Below are 19036 nucleotides of genomic sequence, written 5' to 3' on the forward strand. Positions count from 1 at the left end.
TTCGAGAATTTCCACAGCATTTTCCCCCCCTATGCAACGACTCGCTTTCTTGTATTTTTCCTTCGCGTGCGGCAAACAACGCTTTACCTCTTCGCTCATATCAACCACCGTGCTGCAATCGTCGTCGTCGTCCTCCACCACCCTCTCGCCAATGTTTCGAATGCGGCGGCGACGCAATGCCAGCCCCGCCGGTCCACCTTTCCCATCGCCCGCCGGCAGCTCGCAGTAGAACGAGGAGCGCGAGCTAGACCGCGAGACGACACTCGACCGGCGCGCCGGCGATGACGATTGCTCCCGCAGCAGCTGCAGCCCGCGCGCAATAATGTTCGACACGCTGCGCGACCGCACCGTACCGCCGAGCCCGCTGACGTCACCGATCGTGCCGCGCACCCCGTAATCGTCCCGCCGGCCCAGCGTACGGCCGAGGTTGCGCCAGTCCTGCATCACGTGGTCGGTGCGGCGCAGAAAGTCGTGTATCTTGCTGCTGAGATACTGCGAGGCGGAGCGGGCTAGCAAGCGGTTGCTGCCGAACCGGGGCAGCGTTGCACCGGCGGGCAGATCGACGGCGATTTCCTGCGGTATAGTGGCTAAGGATAGTAGGAACTGTTCCAGCATGGCACCGGACCGATCATCCTCCAAGGGCCCGCAAGACAGGGCACGATCGGTCATGGAACGCTTCTTTATAGCCCAATGCTTCCGTTCGATGTGTTGCTGTTCCTTACCAGAGACCACGGCAACCTCTTCAAACTTCTCCGTCGATTTTGGGGCATCCTTCAGGTCCTTGAGACCTTTCTCTTCCTTCACAGGCACACTCTTGACAGCACTTTTCTTCTTCTCCTTCTCTTTTTCCTTTGCAATTTCCATCTTTGTTATTTCCACCATGCCCTTCACCACCGCACTATCAGCCATCTCATGCGTAATGGTCGTTTCCACTGCCCCCACCAATGCCGGTGGGGAGTGAGAATCGCCCTCCTTTTTAGCGACTTCCGCGTTCGCCGCTTGCTCCTCCTTCGCCGCAACAGCTGCATCCGTCCCTTCGGCTGCCGCTTTCGGTTTCTTTTTGATGATCTTCTTTATCACTTTGCGCACCTTTACAACCGGCCGACTTGATGATGCTGACGACGTTGATGATGGAACCGTCGCAGTGGACGTCAGCACGCTCGTTGTTACATCACCGTCGCCTACTTCCTTGACCTCTATCGTCGTCGTGGACTTGCTGCTGGTGGAGTCTCCCTTTGCGGACAGACTTTTGGAGGAGGCGGATCGCAGCGGGGTCTTCTCACGCCGTACCGCCTCACCCAGTATGCGCCGCTCGGAAGGTGATTTTTCCTTCGGCATCCCGTCCTCGATCGTACCGCGCACCGGGGAAGCCCTTGCCGCCCTAATCGGGGTTGAACTCTTTTCCGTGCGGTCCGGCGTTACCGATCGGCTCGGTTTGAGGGACAGCCGCACCCCAATCGGACCACTTTTTTCCGTGCTCGCCGTCTTTGGGACGGCTTTTCCTTTCGCCAACGATTTGCCCGCCTCGTCCGTAAGTAGGTAGGCGGATCGTTTTTTCTCCTTTCCATCTTCCACGCCACCACCGACCCCATTCGTTGGCTTTTCCGTTCCATTTTCTTCCACCACGGTGGTCGTTACTACGCTACTGGCCGTTGTCAGCCGGTGTCCACTGGGCGACCGTTTCAGTTCCAGCGTTTTGGTCGAAACCTTACCGATCGCGGTACTAACCAAGGACGGCTCTTTCTTCTCCTCTCCCTTCGGAGCAATTTTTACTTTAATTTCGCTTTTCACACTTTCCTTGCGCGCCCCAGTGCCATTGACCGTCGCCGGCGGAAGCGGAGGCGTTCCATTCACCCGTTCGCCGTTCGACTTTCGCTGGCTCGCTGACGGTGGTGGTGGTGGTGGTAGCTTTTCTTCGCTTTTCACCGCCCCACCATTCGATAGCTTTTCGGTGGTGGTGCCATTTTCCTTCGATTCCGCCGGCTGGTTTTCCCCATTTTGGACACAACCATTCGTCGCGGCTGCTGCTGCTCCTTCCTCCTTAATCACGGCCGAGTGACAACCGTTTCCGTTGTTCGTCGTCATGCCCTCGCTCATCAAGACTGCCGTCATTTCGTTGTTGTTTTCATCAACAACCGTTGCCTTCTGGGCGTGCGTCGGTTTGTCATTTTTCACGGCCCCTGTAGCATTTTTGCTGGCCGACGCCACCGTCGTGCCGCCGCCGCCGCCGCCCATACCGCTGGGAAGATACTGTCTCCACGACGACAGCTTTCCGCCCACGGGCGGTGGTTTGTTAGCCACGGGTGGCGGTTTCACAAGTGGCGCTTCGCCCGCCGTTGATAATGGCGATGGTGAAGGTTCTTTTTTCACCTTCTTTACGATGCCAAAGCCGTTGCTGGGGTTGTTGTTATTGTTGCTGCCGTTTTGCAACAGCGGCGGCTGGTCGACGCCATTGCCAGGGTCTGCTTGTGTCTGCTGCTGCTGCTGACCGTTCGTTCCGTTCTGTCCCGACCCTGCCGCCGTCACTGTTGCTGGGGGGAAAATTCGGGACGATGAGGGCGATTGCACCACCGCGGATGGCGCCGATATGATCGGACGCATTTTCGATGCGATTTCCCTTCTCTCACTGGCTCAGTTATCGGGGTTTTTTCCCTTAAAATTATACACTCCTTTCTTTTTCTCTGGCGTGGTGTTTTTTTTTTTTCGAGTGTGATCGCTACACGCTATTTCTTCTCCAAAAAATGATCTATTTCGATCGCCCCGTTTTATGGGCGAGTTTTATTGCGACACCGTTACTGCAATCGCTGCCAGCAGCTGCAATCAGTTGCCTCATTTCTCTAACAGAAGACAGTCCTCTACCTCGTCCGCTCCCACACAAACTGCGCACTGTTTTTTGATCTTCCTTTTTCTTTACGATCGCACAGTGTGTGCCGTAATTTCTTAAAACAAAATAAACACCAAATACGACACACACACACAAACGACAATTTCTTTAAACAATTGTCACTTTCTCTCTCTCTCTCCTCCTTTTCCGTTTCGTTTGCCTATGTTACTTCCTGCCACCGACACACACAGACTTTCGCGCTTCGAATTTAAAAAAAAAGCCAATGCACCCACAATTCGACACAATTTCGTATTAATTTCGACACAAATTATTTCGACAAGGGGAGTTGATTCAATCTCCCACCGGATATGTAAAACCGGGACTGCGAGAGCACTCTATGACCCGAAACCCGAGCAGCAAACGGGCGACAAGAGTTCGACACCACCGGGAGGACGGCGCACACACGGCAAGATTTGTCTTCGTTGGCCGCGATCGATTAAGCGCGATCGTGGATTAAATTTGACTTTAATGCGTGCGTGATTACTCGCTACGCTCCGTTTCTTGGTGAAGACACACAGAGACACACAGAGGGCGCGCACTAAAATACTGTGCTTGGCGGGTGAAGCAATCTGGGCGTTGTAAATCCGTAAATCGGTGGTCGAAAACTCTCCTCAACCGCTCACTGAAAGATCGAATCGGGTAGGCAAGGAAGAGGTCGCAATTTCGTCGTTTGTTTCGTCCCTGGCTGGCTGCATCCGTACGCAAACGCAACCAGTACTGAACTGACGAGGGCGCGCGATCGTGTCCGGGAGCGAGATGACCGTCCGTGCCCCGTACGGCGCTGCTTTGCCCCAACCAAACACCCCGCTGCCAAGCAAGCAGCGGTTGCGTTGGCGCAGAATTTGTCGTTCTTGCCAGCATCTTCGTTCGTTGTGCATGTATATATAGGGGAGGGAGAGGGAAGGGCCTACTTTTACTTGCGCGATGCGCGCACACTTTGGGGCGCACTCTCATCGCTTCTATTTAAACACCATGGAATCGGTGGTCCATCCGATGGTGGTCAAAATGTGGGTCAAAGGTATATTTCGAGTCATTGTTCAAGGAACTCTCTTCTTCGGTAGACATTCAGTGAACAATTTGAAGATTTTGGATGCCTCTGAATTTAATGATCTTTGTATCAGAACTTCTTCTTCTTCTTAAACAATAGATCTTCTTATATTTGATGCATCAACCATAGAGAGAGTTGATCCTTCTAGGTTCTCTAGGTCCTTATCTTTAGGCATTAATACAGTAAGATATATGTTAGACATATTTTTAAAGAAATTCATACATTTCTGGGAAATTTCAATTCATGACCCATTCTAGATTTGAACCCAAAACGTCTAAGATGCGAGGCCCTTCATTTACCTGCTTTACCACGAGCCTAATTTGCAGACGAGCTGCTCATCTACAGTTTTATGTGATTCATGACATTCCTGAACATAGAAATTCCAATCAAAATGTGATCGTAGACACCTCAGTCGTACTTTCTAAACAAAAAAATCCCGAGAACTCCTATAAATTCCACCTCAATTTTGTCCATCACCTACTGCAAACCTTCATCCACTGTTCCCGTTTTCGACCGACGCACTCGGGTCGTGTATTTTGCCGAACATCGCTCAAACTGCACCCATCCTCCCACGGGCCCCATCATCATGCGCTACCGCCGCAAGGGCGGCCCACCGGATTCATCGGTGACAAAATATACCCCTCGGAATCCTTTCCCGCCGCCGGTGGCTCCTCCACCACTACCAGCAAGCCAGAAGCAGAAGACAAATCAGTCAAGTGAACGGCACACCACGGCGCGACAAATGTAACATCGGTATTATGGCATACACACATCTCTCTCGGCCTCTCTTGCCGTACTCCGCGCTTTGGCCTAGGTGGTTGAAGATGCTGCGGTGTTGTGAGCGCAGTGTGGCGGCTGGTCGGAGTGTATCTTATTTTTAGAACCACCGCAAAGTGTGTTGTGATCGACGTTTCGTGTACGCGAGTGACGCGCAACCCTCCCTTTCCTCGGGGTTGCGCTGCGTGTGGGTTTGATGCAACCACGCAAAAAGGGGTAGCCGTTTGTTTTGCACAATCAAAATCAATAATTTAACGCGTATTAGCAATCAATGCATGTGGGAGCTGTTTGGGTTTCATAATTTCTGGGCATTGATGTATTATCGAGCGTATTTCAAATTTCCTGAGAAATTCTGAAGAAGACTATGAACGATTTTTCAGGAGATCTTCAGTTGGAAAATTGTCATGTTCTAGGAAGCCGAAGATAACATTTCATGCCAATGTCCCAATAACAGAAGAAGTGCAAAGAAATTAGGGAGATGTTGATTCTAAAAACGAGATCTGCCAAATCCTTAAATAATCAGTGCTTCCTTCCTTCGGGACCACATCTCTACACACCCATACAGTACACAAATAACCGACCAAACGCTGAATGGGAGACATAGAGATAGAGAGCCATCCCCACCGGTTCAGCCGTTGAACGACATCGGACAGGGAGGAGGGCCCGTAATTATCAACACCAATCGACGGCGACCAGCTTTACGGCGAGCAAGATACTCGCTCAAAGCGACAGGATAAATCTTGCTCCCTTCGGTCTGTTGGCATCTGCGCCGAGAGTCAGCTGTTTCGGGCGTGCAAAAGTAGCACATCAACCGAACATGTCGTCGTCCGGGAACATGTAACGGCGCTACCAAACCCCACGGGGGATTGCCGCCTGTGTGAAATTGGATCGCTCGGGGTGTGTGTGTGTTGTGCGCTCGAGCGATTCGCAGTTGAACCATTCCCTGAAGGGTCACCCCACGTTGGATGATCGAGGAAAAGGCACTTCCTTCACACTGCGGGATTTGGGCTGAAATCAACCGGGTGTAATGAGAAAGTGAGAACAACAAATTGCCACAGTAGCAAGAAGAAGAAGAAGCAACAGACAAGAACATTACCGTGCCGTATCTTCTCTATCGCCAAGAAAACGGCGATCTTCCGTCTCCCTGACAAGTGAAGCGTACACGAATCTTGGCTCCATCCCGCGTTCACACCGTCCTCCTCTATTGCTGCGGGATATGTGCACGCTTACAGAAAAAACAAAAAAAAAAACACAACTCACAGGCAGCAAAATTCGGTCACCCGGTGTTTAAATTAACGCGGAACTCTTGCCTCTTGCGCGCACAACACGCGGCAGAGCGATTTCGGTGTGCGCCAGAGCGATCACACACTAGGTCACTAATGAGCTGCTGATGGGAGGAGTGGTTGGGGTTCAGCACAACACCGTTTCTGCTGCACTATGATACATTGTTTTGCTTGGCGCGATATGGAGGAAGCAGCCAAGTGGATTTGCTGTAAATGGGAATAACCGATGCAACAGCGAGGAACAGCGCGCAATGCCGAGTGCAACCTTTCCAAGAAAAAAAGGAACGCTTTAATGTAAGCAATTAAAACGAGCTCCAATCGCCAATTAGCTCTAATCGTGTCCAGTTTTATCAATGGGCAGGAGGCAAAACGGAACGGTAAGTTCCGTTCACTTGTTAAATCACCCGCGGCAAGGGTTGAGACTGGAGACTCGATTAGATGCTCGATCACCGTTGTTCTTAGAGAGTATATTTCCTGAAGGTTACGTGGTATCAGACATAAAACTGATTTGGAGTTTAGAACACCTTCTTTGCGAAGATCTTGCATTACATATTGGAAAGTATAGTTAAAAATAACACGAAATAGAACCAAATTAGGAGTTCCTAGAATATTCCTAGCAAAGCTCTAAATCAGCGGTAGTTGGGCTTGGAATTGGAATTGATGGACTTTCTAACAGTTAAGTCCAGGTTGAAGAAATTAAAAATGCTGCCGATCCGCAGATTGTAAATATCAATTCCTATATCCAATATCGAATAATCAAATATCTTAAGCTCTATAATCCAGATACCAGACTTCAGTAACTTAAATAATAGGCTTCAAAAACTGTGAATGTTTACATCTTTTTGCCACCTTTCGTTATAATCAGACTGTTTTAATTCTTCAAAATGAAAAATAAATTATTTTATCTAATAAAAATCTAGTAAAATTATCTTTGTCCTATTTTTAATGTCTGACTCAGACAGGACAAGCCTACGTAAGGTTTTCACAACAAATGTTTGGGAGAAGACTTCACAATTAGTAGCTTTGATCTTGCAAACTTCAATGGAAGACTGTTTAAATGTTTAAATTATATCCATGTCTTTCTTCTGCTCAAGCTATTCTGCTCCAATATATAATTCAAATTAACCCGCATTTGGCCCTCGGGTCGATGATCTCGCCTGCCATCAAGAGACATCAACACTCAGCAATGCGAACACTCAACTTGATCTACATCAGACATTACAACAACAACAACAACAACAACAACAACACGTCAACAAACCACATTTGATATGGTGGAAGTTCCTCGGCGGAGAAAATAATGCCCCATACAGACACAGACGACGCCACCGGATTCACTACTCAGCTCGGGTTGTTCCCGTGAAAGCGAAATCCGAAATTTGTAGCGGGTGGTTGGGAGGGTTTGTGTTGTAGAAAATTCGCAACGTCTCAGTTACACACAGCACAGTGTTGCAGAAGAGAAATAAAGAGGGTAAAAAAAACTACCATTTGCTGCCACAGCAGACGATTTATGGCCGGTATGTAAATCTAGCGCTCGGGATGTACAAAACACAACCTACACACACACACACACACAAGGGCGAAACGTAAGAAACGTTTGTTGGAAAACTGAGACTCGGTGTACGTTGTTGGGCCTAATGAAATACGAACGGACTGTCCGACTGGAAGGCTAATATGCTTGGTTATTGTGCTGTTGTTGTTGTTGTTGTTGTTGCTGTTTTGTTATGGTTGGAGACTTTCCAAAACATCAACCACCATCGATTGTCCATCGGTCGGTGGACTGGCGTTGTGATGCGATGTGTTTTCAATCAGCTCTTCCAACCCTGTAGAGCCCACCCAGGTAGCGGACATCATGTTCCACATCATCGAGCAATGGAGTATTTCAGAACAAACACGGATTCGGACATGTGTAACACGTGCACGGGAGTTCCTTCGGCGCATTACACATCCCCCAACAAACCACCTGCACCACCACCTCTTACTACACTACAACTTTCTCCCTCGACGGTGTAGGCACGAATTTCACGAAAATTCAACAATAACAATACCAATTTCACGTACCAGGGAGATTGAGGGTGTGCGATTGGGCGTTTTGGATTTTACGTTTCGTTTTCTGCCTCTGCCAACAGCACTCGAAGATATTCACGAAATATCCGACCGAACGCTACACACCACTTCGACGGCACGGTCGCGGCTTGTGTCCATGACAATCAGCAACATCAACACGGCGGGCGAGTTACACTAGCATTACATACTCACTGACGCCCTGGCTCTCGCTCTGGCTGTGTGGTTGCACCAATAGGCGCGATAATAAATTTTCCACCCACATTTCACTCTCGCATCGGTCGATCGGTGGAGGAGATCTCGTACGCCTCCTCCTACATGTCTTGCCATGTATGCACCCTGCTTCAGCCCCGTACACGTTGATGCAGCTGATGCTTCTAATGACTTCACTTCACGCTGCCTCTGTCTTCGGGCGAGTTCTGTTTCCCCCTCCCCACATTATCCCGGGAAGGTCGAAGGTTAATGTGGGAGTGGGACCTCGCCCGCTAACTTCTAGCACCCTACACGCAGGCAACACAGGCAAGAAAGAAAGGTCGTGGTCGCGCACCACCACCAGCAGTTCGTCAACTTACCCGTGCCTCCAGCTTGTGGTTAGTCGCCTTCAGCTCGTTCCGCTCCGACTCGATCTTCTCCAGCTTTGCCCGCACCTGCTGCAGCTCGACCGTGGCCGCCTTCAGCTGCTCCTCCGTCCGGTGGACGGCGAGCAGTGGTGTGACGCGCACGAGCAGCCGCCACCAGGGCCAGTCGCGCACCTTCAGGAAGGCGCGCACGTTGCGCTGGATGCATTTGACGGCCAGCTCCTGCAGCCGGCGGCGGGCGAGCCGCCTCCGGGCCAGATACCCGCGGCAGTGCGCCTGCAGCTGGATGACCCGATCCGACAGCAGATCGTCACGCTTTGCCTCGAGCGCGCCCAGCACACCGGAACGGAAGAATACCTGTGATATTAGGGGGGGAAAGAGAAACAGATAGAGACATTCAGAAGGCGTATCACAGCAACAATTAAAAAGGTAAACGGAACTTCCAACTGTCCGGAAGTAGATAAGCTGTCCTAAACAAGCACACACGCGCGTGTTGAAACATTGTAGGCGTTGGAAAAGCATGCGGAGCTCGGGTGACCTTTTGGGCGTCGCATGCTGAGATTTAGTCTACCGTACCAACCACCACCAACCACCACGCATTCACCTCCGCATAAGCCCGCTGAAGGTAACAACAGCACGTCTCGTCGGCAATGAGGGCGGATGTCACGGTGTTCGGTGGATACGGTGGCAGCTGAGATAAGGAAAATGAGACACACTTTAAATTCCTGCGCAAAACCGAATTACAACACATCGCCAAAATCAAACATGTTTCGTCATTTGGAGCATCGCATATTTTTCCACTGCACAGCGCAACCTTCGCCCCCAAAAACGCTTTCGGGCTGTGAGGCATGACGGCGGAGAAGGAGTTTCATCTTCATCCGGACACAGACACATAACACACGAGAGATGCGTGCGGAGCGCACGATTGGTTGTTTCTTAAGTTTTGTTCGAAAATTCGAGCTGTTTCGAAAAACGCAACTCGCAACTTCGCAGATAGTTTGCATTAACTAATTAGTGTGGATCAGAGTCGGGGCTAGGCAACACAATTTGCTAAGTGCCCGTAAAATGCAAGGATCTAGATAAACTGATGCATAAATCATACCAATTTTGGAAATGATCCAGAATCCATATCGGACCTGATTCTATGCCGGTACACAGGTTCTGGAAATGATCACGAACATGTATCGGTCCTGGAACTCATCCAGAACCCATACAGTTATTAGATCGAAACCAGGACCCATGAAGGTCAATGGAACTGATCCTGAACCAAGGTGCCTAAATAGACTACAGATGAGATGGGTCCTTAGCTCTGATTTTGGTAGCCATGATGGATCGAGATTTCTATGGAGATTGGCAGATAGGGAGTTAGGGTTGCTAAGGAATTTGTATGAGGTATTGTAAGTAACTATAGACTCCTTAGCTGACCATTGACCATAGACACCATTCCTGCTATGAAGCTGATACTGAAACCAAATTGGTCCTGGAATGGACACTCAGTCCATGTACGTCTTGGAACTGATATTGAACTCTTTACTCAGTCTCACAGTCCTGGACATGATCCTGAAATCACATCGTTCCTGGAACTATTGCTGCACCCATGCCGGATTTGAAACTAATCACAACCTTCAATCCTAACAACAATTCAATCAAACAATTCACTCCTAAACCTGTCAATCCCGTAATTGGTTCCTCAACTACAACTACTCGAAGCGTAGAAATTCAGCATACAAATTTAGCTCTGGCTTTGTATAGAAATAGGAATTGATGGTTTTGCAGAAACAATTAATTCCTACCCCTTGGACTGTTTGGCAGTGCTAATTTTAGCTCACAAAAGCTCACTCCCAACAACTCCAAGAAGAAAGCCCCAGAAGTACCGGTACCGCCACTTTCGATTTCGTTAGCTCTTCACACTTTCTTGGCACCATCAATCGACCCAATAGAGTCCAAGCCCCCTTTGGTTCCTCTGCTGCTCGATGCAATTTTCACCAATTGTCTAAAACCTGCCGAACGAACTGAGCGGCAGATCGCCGATCGAACACAATGCACAATTAAGCGTGGTCTTCGTCGTTGCGACGCATCGCGTGATCGCGAAAAGCAGCTTCGCGCACCAAAATAAATGACCAACCAAAAACAACGCAAAAAAAAACGACAACAAATCTGCACCCAAACCGCACGAAAGGCTTTCTCTCCCCCTTCACACACACACACACTCCGCGAGTTTTAATGTTACCTTTTCGCCGTCATCAACGTTCCCGACGAAATCGGCACCACCGTTGATCGTAATTGTCGGTTGCTCGACCTGACCACCCTTGCCGGTGCTTTTCTTGCGCGTTCCAATTGCCGTCCCGGTGCCGGCCGTTCGATTCCAGCGTCCGCCTGCGTACTCCGGCAGCCCGCCACCACCTCCATCCAGGTTCGTCGTCGTCGTCTGGGACTGAGCGTTTTCGAATATTCCCAGCAGACTTTCGTTCAGCTTGCCGGGCAGTGGAGCGGCTGCTGCTACTGCAGCTGAACTGCCGTTCGGTTTCTCGGGCTCACCGAACAGGTCCAAATTTTCATTCGACATGCGGCCAGAATCCTCGCTCCAGTCGCTCTCGTGGTACGTGTCTTTGGTGGTGGCCGCGACTGCCATCGTGCTGATTAGCAGTGGCGCAGCAGCGGGTTGAGCAGCACAGACCACCGTACCACCGTCGCTGACGGTTAGCGAAATCGTCGGAGGCGTCAACGATGGTCGGCGGGTCGTCGTCGTGGACCCGTTTACCAGCGGCGAACCCGTCTGCAGTGCTTTCGACACCTTCACGCCACCACCACCATCACTATCATTACCGCTGCTGATCAGAGAACTCACTGCCGACGAAGAATCGGACGAAATCGGTCCCTTCACTGTACTGCAGCTTTTGTTCTGCTTCACCAGGGCAGGTGACTTCAGTGGCGGTGGTGCGGTCGTTAGGGCGGGCGGTTTGGGCCAAGGCTTGCCCGTGCCAATCGAACTGCGGGACGACCCCTTTAAACCGTTGCAGAGCCTGCCGACTACACCTGGGCTATCGGACGATAGCTTGGACGACGCTAAACGTTTGCTGTCGGTCAGCGCTGCACGGGTACTGTTACTGGCAACTGGGCTGCTGGTGCGTCCACTGCCTACTGCTGCCCCGGAGCCGACGTTCGTCTTGGTAACGGCCGAAGGGTGATGTTTCTTTTCGCCCGCCACCACCGGATGATGCGCCGCTTTACTGCCCCCGACCGAAGGCGTAGTCACTGGGGCGTGATTGTTTTTGGGGCCACCAGCACCACCACCACCACCACCGCTTGTGTGAGTTTGGGTCATCACGCTTGACGTGACCACCGTCGCTTGGGGTGATGTCGTTGCACCTGTCGCTGCTGCCCCTGCTGCCGCCGGCTGTTGATAGTGCGTCGATACACGCGACACCGTGCGGATGCGGATCGGGTTAACCGTTAGTTCTTCCACCTTGCGCAGTATTTCCTGGCCCTTCTCCAGACATTTGCACAGCAACTGGTCGCCTTTCAAGGGCTGGTGCTGGTGCTGGGAGCGCCTCACATTACCACCGTTGCTGGCCGTGAGATTACGCTTGCTTTGGGTGCTCATCTCAGCACCACCACAGCATGATTGTTTTGCTAAACTCACGGAGAAGCAGGCACACACAGCAGGCGATGGGCGATGGAATGATGCTGAGATGCACTTCAAACGGCGCAGCAAAGAAAAAAACACTCTCTAATCTACACAGACACAGTACAAAATACCGCTTGCAACACGCACACACACACTCCCTTCAGCTCACTGCTTGCTAGTGGAATGAAATATGTAAACTGTTGAACAAATTAAAACACTCGCGCAACTGTGGCAAATGTTGGGAAGGGGGTGACGTGTAATTACAGTGTCCTCCAGCGATAGAAACCATTATCGGTCGCAATCGCGAATGCGAGAGCTGGGCATATCTTACGCATCGATCAAAAGACATGACACAATCGATCACATTCACCCCCACACAGTGTGTGTGTGTGTGCGCGACGACCAGACGGACCGACACAGGGACACCCATTGACGCATAGAGCGGGCGCGCGCACTCACTACTGCGAACGGTACCTACGCCAATTCCGATGAACTCTAATGCAGAAGAGAGCATCAGATTGATTCGCGGGTTCGTTGCTTTACCTACACCTACACTACTCTATTGCTCGCACAAACTGCCGAAGCCTGGCCTATTATTATTATGATCGCAGCACATCCGCAGGCATCTTCGTTGCCTTCCTCTCACTCCGCCACCATCATCATCATCATCATCATCATCATAAGACACATTAATTTCCAAGCCCAGCTTTTTGGAGCCATTTTCCGTTGGTTTTGAAGAAGAGGAGAGGAGAATAGACGCGAACAAGAGGAGAGACCAAAAAAAAACCTGCACGATTGATAGACGCCAACAACAATGGAAATCGGCGCCTGCTACTGAGAAGAGCAGAACTGCAGCAACAGCAGCAGTAGAAAAAAAGGGTTCGTCGCTACCGCACTCGCGAGGGCTTTTTTAAAGACGAACGCGAGAGCGGGAAGGCAAGGGTACGGTAGCGTTTCCTTAATAGACAAAAACAAGAATTATTAGCCTTGGTGGTGGTGGCTTTCCAGCAGCATACGGTATGAGCATAACACAATCTTTTCCTTCCCCACATGCACACAAACACACACACACACACACACACACACACACACACACAGAGGTGTGATTGGCAAAAAGGGGTGGTGGGGCGCACCCTTTCTCTCCGTTGCACTTTTTTCCCCGTTCCTTCGTTCGTTCGTGTCTCGTTGAGTTCTCTCCTCCAGCGCCGTATAGAAATAGAAAAGGTATAATGAAATACGCTTTCACGCGCTTTTCTCTTTCCTTTGGTACAGACACGCGCACACACACAGACACACTAACACAGGTACAATATTCACTCACACGCGCCGATCTACACGGCGCACCCGATGCAGCGGAGTAGGCTGTTGTGGTTCGATTTATGAGAGATCTTTCACGAAAGAAAACTTGGAGGCCGGGTGAAAGCACGCCAGGCGACGAACCTTTTTTTTTCGCTTTGCTTCTACGCGGCAATTTTCTTGCCAACACGGGAAAGGATATTCTTTACAATCGGCACTACACGAAGTCCCACAAAACAGCAACCCCCGTTTAACACGATCAACACACGCTGAATGCAACACGCACTGTACTGTACGGCAGGGCACAAATAACGCTTGGCTTCGCTAAAACTGGACAGGCGCGAGAGCGCGGGCCACGCTGCACACGTTGCAACGTTGCACCGACAGCCAAAAACAGACCGACAGCTTGCACCGTTAATGCCTGTACTGCTGGGATCGTATTGCTTCTGATAAAGGGAAAAACAACATTCGCTGTGGAGGGAGGAGGGGTTCGTCGTTTCCTGCTTTGCTGAAACGAACGACTCAGCGCCGACCTCGAAACTTTGCGCCCCCAAAAAAGGGCGAAACGGGAAGGTGGGTCGCGATCGATTTCGTACCGTGCGCGACGACGTCTTGACTAGGACTGGAAACTTGGGGGACAAACACACACACACACACACACACACACACACAAACACACGGAGCACACGCCGGTGACTTGGTGATCAATTTTCCCTTACGTCTTTTTTATTTTCGCGGGCAACTCTACACACCAAACCCTTTTCGAACAGATCGCAGCAAACTTGGCAAACGATCCCACCGTGGTCGAACGTTTGTAAGCGAATGAATGCTGGGCTTCACCGTTCGCCGTCTTGTTGGGTGATGCTGGAGCAGCAACCAACATCACCACCACCAACACCACCATCACCATGGGAGCAATTGATCATCAACAAGGCGAGCGACCGTGAGAGTGCGAGCGAGAGGCATTAACACAGCGTGCGGCTTTTCTTCTTCACTTCCGATTCTATGCTGCTGCTTCTCGAGCGGGTATGCTTTTTTTTATAATGCCCCGTTGTTTCGCTTCTTTTGCTTCACCTCTATTCTCCACTAACTGTCCCACACACACACACACACACGCACAAAGACGATCAAGGGGAGTGTGTTTTTGAAATTGTGTGCCTGTGCGAGTTCTTTTCGCTCTTTTGCCAACCTGTCCTAAGAAAAAAAAAACACTTGCCTCGCTGGCGGCTGGCTGGTGGCCCCGGAATGCTAATGCTCTACCCTACAACCGGGACAACCACAGGGAACGATCGATCGTTTTGAAAGCCCCGGTGTTTTACACACACACACAGCCCTCTGAATAGGGGTAGATTGTGAGTGTGTGTGTGTATGGACGATGTGTTGGTAAGCATAAGCAAGTGAAAGCGGCAATCAAACCAGCATAAGCCAAAACATTCGAGCACCTGTCCGCTGTAGGGGCTTTAAAACTGCTCGAATAATCAGGTGTGAACTGGGCGCACGTGCGTTTAGGACAGCTTTAACGTCATATTTCTTTTCCATCGCTTTGCTTTAGGAATTTGCAATAAATCTCAACTTCTGCCACATAATTCCCCTTACCTGACTCGTTCCAATACGATACACGGACGAATCGACCTCGCAGTTGCTGAGAATGTTATCGACCGTGGCCGCTTCACCGTTCGCGCCATTCGCACCGCCGCCGGCGCCGCCAACGCCCGTCGTGCCTCCCTCCGCCAGCAGCCCGAAGCGAATGACAAACTCGCCGAGCGGCACACTGATCGGGAAGCCGAGCCGATACAGCCGGGCAAAGTCAAGCATCTGCGAGCCGCGAAGCTGTAAAGGAAAGAAGGGAAAACCAGGGTAAATACAAGCAAACAGCAACCCTACAACTACCCCCGAAAAGAACAAAAAAAGCTCATCAATCTTACCTGACTCCGCAGCAGCGGAATGTTGATGATGTCGTCCTCCGCCCGCCTACCGTTCATTTCGTGCGTTAGTTGGTGGTGCTGTTGCTGCTGCTGCTGGTCAAACAGGCAGCCCGTCATTGCCATCGCCGTGCCCCCGTTGTGCTGGGGCAGATAGCAGTACACAAAGTGCATCCCGGTGCGCCTGAGCGTATCGATCAGACAGTCGACCGTGTACTTCACCTGCACAATCACGCTGTTGCGCTTCGGGAAGCCCGTCCCGGTGTACGTGCGCCGGATGCTGCTCATACGCCGCAGCGATTGCTGCTGAAGCTGCTGCGACGAGCCGCCACCGCCGAACGCCAGCGAATCCATCGCACCGCCAAGCGTCCCCACGAACAGGCCATTAATTTCCGGCTTCACACTGTCGCGCAAACAGTTCAGCGCCCGCTGCGGCATGTAGTGAGCTTGGGCGGCCGCCTCCCGCAGCCAGCTGGTGACCGAGTACAGCACCGGATTCGTACCGAGCAGATGCTGCAGCACGACATCGCACGCACCGGTTGGGACGCTCGCACGCAGCAGCAACGTTTCGCGCGTCTCCCGGTCTCCGTACGCCGCAAACAACCGCTCCAGGAAGCGTGCGTCACGATCGTCCGGAGCGCCATTTGCTCCACCGACACCCGTATCGTCGTCAAAATCGTCCACGGCGTTGGAATCTCCTCCCTTCGCCACGGTGACAGGGTTCAGCAGCTGCTCCTCGTCCAGCATCCACAGCAGTCCCTTGCGCGGCTCGTGGCTCTGGGGCACCTTGTCGAGCAGTGCGACCATCGCGGCCGGGCTGCTGTGTCCACTGCCCGTGCTGTCCGTTGCCATCAGCGCGAGCGAATCCTCCACCGTCACCATCTCCTGCGCGTACCGTGCCCGCGGCTGCACCAGCATCGCGTTGTGGAACAGCAGCTGCAGCCGCTCGTGCAGGTAGTTGAAGCGCAAATCCGCCAGCGTGCTGGCCGCCGTACCGCCACCAACGCTGGCCGGGTTCTGAAAGCCGGGCACATCCACCAGCAGCACCGAGCCGATCGTTTGGTGTGGCGTGACGGCCGCGATGGATTTATTAATCAGCCCCACGAGCGTGTAGAACAGCTCCGTGTACAGCGCCTCGGTAAAAGCGGTCAGTCCCTCCGCTACGGTGGCCGTGCTGAGGCTCGCCTTAGACGTACCGCTCGATCCCGTCTCGGGAAACACGTAGGACAGCAGATCCTCCATCGGGATGCCAAGCAGCATGGCGGCTTTTTGTGCTGCCCGCGGGTTTACAAACTGCACGCGACCGGCGACAATGACCGCACCGGACTGTGAAAGATGATGGATGGCCGCGAGGACGTACCAGATGCCCCGCACCGCTCCCTGATCGATGTTGAGCACACGGAACGCTTGACACAGCCGCTGATAGTCGATCGATTCCTGCTCCACCGTGCCATTACCCCCAGCGGACGCATCCCCAGCGACCGGTTCCAGCAGCAGCTCCTTCCGCAAAGCTCCTCCATCGACTCCGGCCAAAAAACTCCACCGCGGTACACCAGCCGTTCCGCGGTTCGATCCACCCGCCGGCCGCATACGGTCGATCGGCATGATCTGAATCGACCCGGACACGATCTGCCCACTGTGATCAAAGTCCAGCGCAAAGATTTGCGTAAACTTGGTCGCATTTCCATTCAGCGCCGTTCGCTCGTTGCCAAACGCGTCCAGTATCGTCCCAATGGCGCTCACCTTCTCCACCGTCAGTGCTCGCTGCACCGCCGGCTGCACCTCCGGCCGACTGGCAAGCGTCAGGTAGTACAGTGCGTGCTTAAAGCTGGTCGTTTTGCCCGCCCCGGACCGGCCGAGAAAGATCAGGCTCTGGTCGCGGCGCGTCTCCAGCATCGCGCGGTACGCCGTCTGGGCCTGGGCGAAGATGTGCGGCGGCATGTCGTCTTCCGCCTTGCAGCCGCGAAACATGGACGCCACCTTCTCCGAGTACAGGGCGAGCGGTGCCATCGGGTTGACAATGAGCAGCACTGGGCCGGCCCGCGTGTGTATCAGATTGTTGGCGAACCGCTGCCGCAGCACGTGCAGCACGGACGATTCGTTCAGGTGCGGCAGCTGGCACACGTCCTCGACGAGATCGAGCGTGGCCGGGTTCGCCACCTCCAGATCGTCCTCGTCGATCAGCAGCTCCTCCCCGGTCGCTTCCAGCCGGATCCAAACCTTCCCCGCCTGATGGTGCGAAGGCATCGCAACGGTCGAGGGGGAAAGCTGCTGCTTGTACGCCGCCGTAAAGCCACCCCGATGGATCAACCAAACGCGCCCACCGACGGCAGACGGGTCGAGCTCGTGTCTGCCAGTTGGATCGGTCACACCAGCCCCCGGGCCCGTTTGTACCTTCTGGAAGCGCCTGCTTGCGCTGCGCTTCAGCGTGTTGCAGTCCTCGACAGGGGCACCGCTGTGCGGCGTAGCGCTTACACACCGCCGCGACAGCTCAATCAGCTCCGCGATCGGTTGCACCTGTACCAGCACCGAGTCGCCACTGTTCCGTATCATTTCGATGATCGTTTCGCGGCTCAGCTCCTCCACCGGCTGCCCGTTGACGCGCAGCAACCGATCGCCGGGCAGCAGGCCCGTCCGCACCGCACCGGTTGCGCTCGGTTCGGCGAAAATAATCGCTCTCATCTGCGGGGGACCACCGGCGGGCCGCACCATCGACAGCCCGGCCGATGGACGGTCGAGCACAAACGCCTTGCGCAGGCTGAAGCCGAAATCGTTCCGCGGGCCCTTCTGGCGCTGTATTACCAGCTCCCGGGGCGGCGGTAGCGCTTGCAGGTTTATGGGCGGTAGGGACAGTGTGACGCTCCCGTTCGCCGTGACCCGCTCGTCGAACGGATGGACGCGCCCGATGCGTCCCTCGTAGCCTTGCGATTCGCCGACCGGGCTGAGCGAAAACGGGGGCGTCGCGAAGGACGAGTTGGTGGTCGTGGTGGTCGTGTCGGTAAGGCTGTCGGCGCTCGGGGACGGTGAGGCTAGCAGCTGCAGCATGGCGGCCGACGACGACGGGGATGCGACCAGTCCCGCGTCCACCGGTCCACTGCTCCCGGTTCCTGTGAGGCTCGAGCGTGAACCTTTCAGTATGCCACGCTTCGGCGGCCGTGGTGGAATGGGCGGTAGGTTCGTTTTCGTACCGCCCGGTGTGTGGGGCGGCTGCGAACCACCGACACTACCATCGCCCCCACCACCGTAAGAAGAGGGCGAGGTGGGTTGCAGTGTGGTGGTAGTGCTGCAAAACGAAACGCGCTCCACCATCTCCCCGTTGCGGTCGATGTAGGTGGTCGTGTTGGCGACGGCCAGCACCTCCTCCGTGCCCCGGTCCAGCTCCCGGTGGTCCACGTCGAGCTGGGCGAAAAAAGACGCACTGTAATCCGCCGTGATGCCACTCGGCAGCTTTTCCTTCTCTTTCCGCCTGCCGCGTATCTTGAGCGATCGACGCACCTGCGAACGAGAGGAGGAGAATTTTTATTGAAAAACATTGAAATAAATTGTATTAAATAGA

At 53.0% G+C, this 19036-nt stretch overlaps 1 protein-coding gene across 6 annotated transcripts in view; it reads right to left on the minus strand.

Annotated features, from left to right (window-relative positions):
• LOC120959816 (unconventional myosin-XVIIIa) overlaps positions 1 to 19036 on the minus strand; it is a 29275-nt gene that overhangs the window by 6517 nt on the left and 3722 nt on the right. For 4 of the 6 annotated variants that reach the window (XM_040383474.2, XM_040383470.2, XM_049609571.1 and 1 more), the window contains exons 3-5: positions 15484 to 18975; positions 15155 to 15388; positions 8629 to 8991 (exon numbers count right to left, since the gene is read on the minus strand). In XM_040383474.2, the coding sequence (XP_040239408.2) occupies positions 8629 to 8991; positions 15155 to 15388; positions 15484 to 18975 (4089 nt within the window). Of the gene's footprint in view, positions 1 to 87; positions 3666 to 8628; positions 8992 to 10864; positions 12480 to 15154; positions 15389 to 15483; positions 18976 to 19036 lie in introns of those variants that run through there. The other 2 variants (XM_049609574.1, XM_049609573.1) reach the window with 2 other exon arrangements.

The sequence above is a fragment of the Anopheles coluzzii genome, chromosome 3 (assembly GCF_943734685.1).
Source record: "Anopheles coluzzii chromosome 3, AcolN3, whole genome shotgun sequence".
Classification (NCBI taxonomy): Eukaryota; Metazoa; Arthropoda; class Insecta; order Diptera; family Culicidae; genus Anopheles; species Anopheles coluzzii.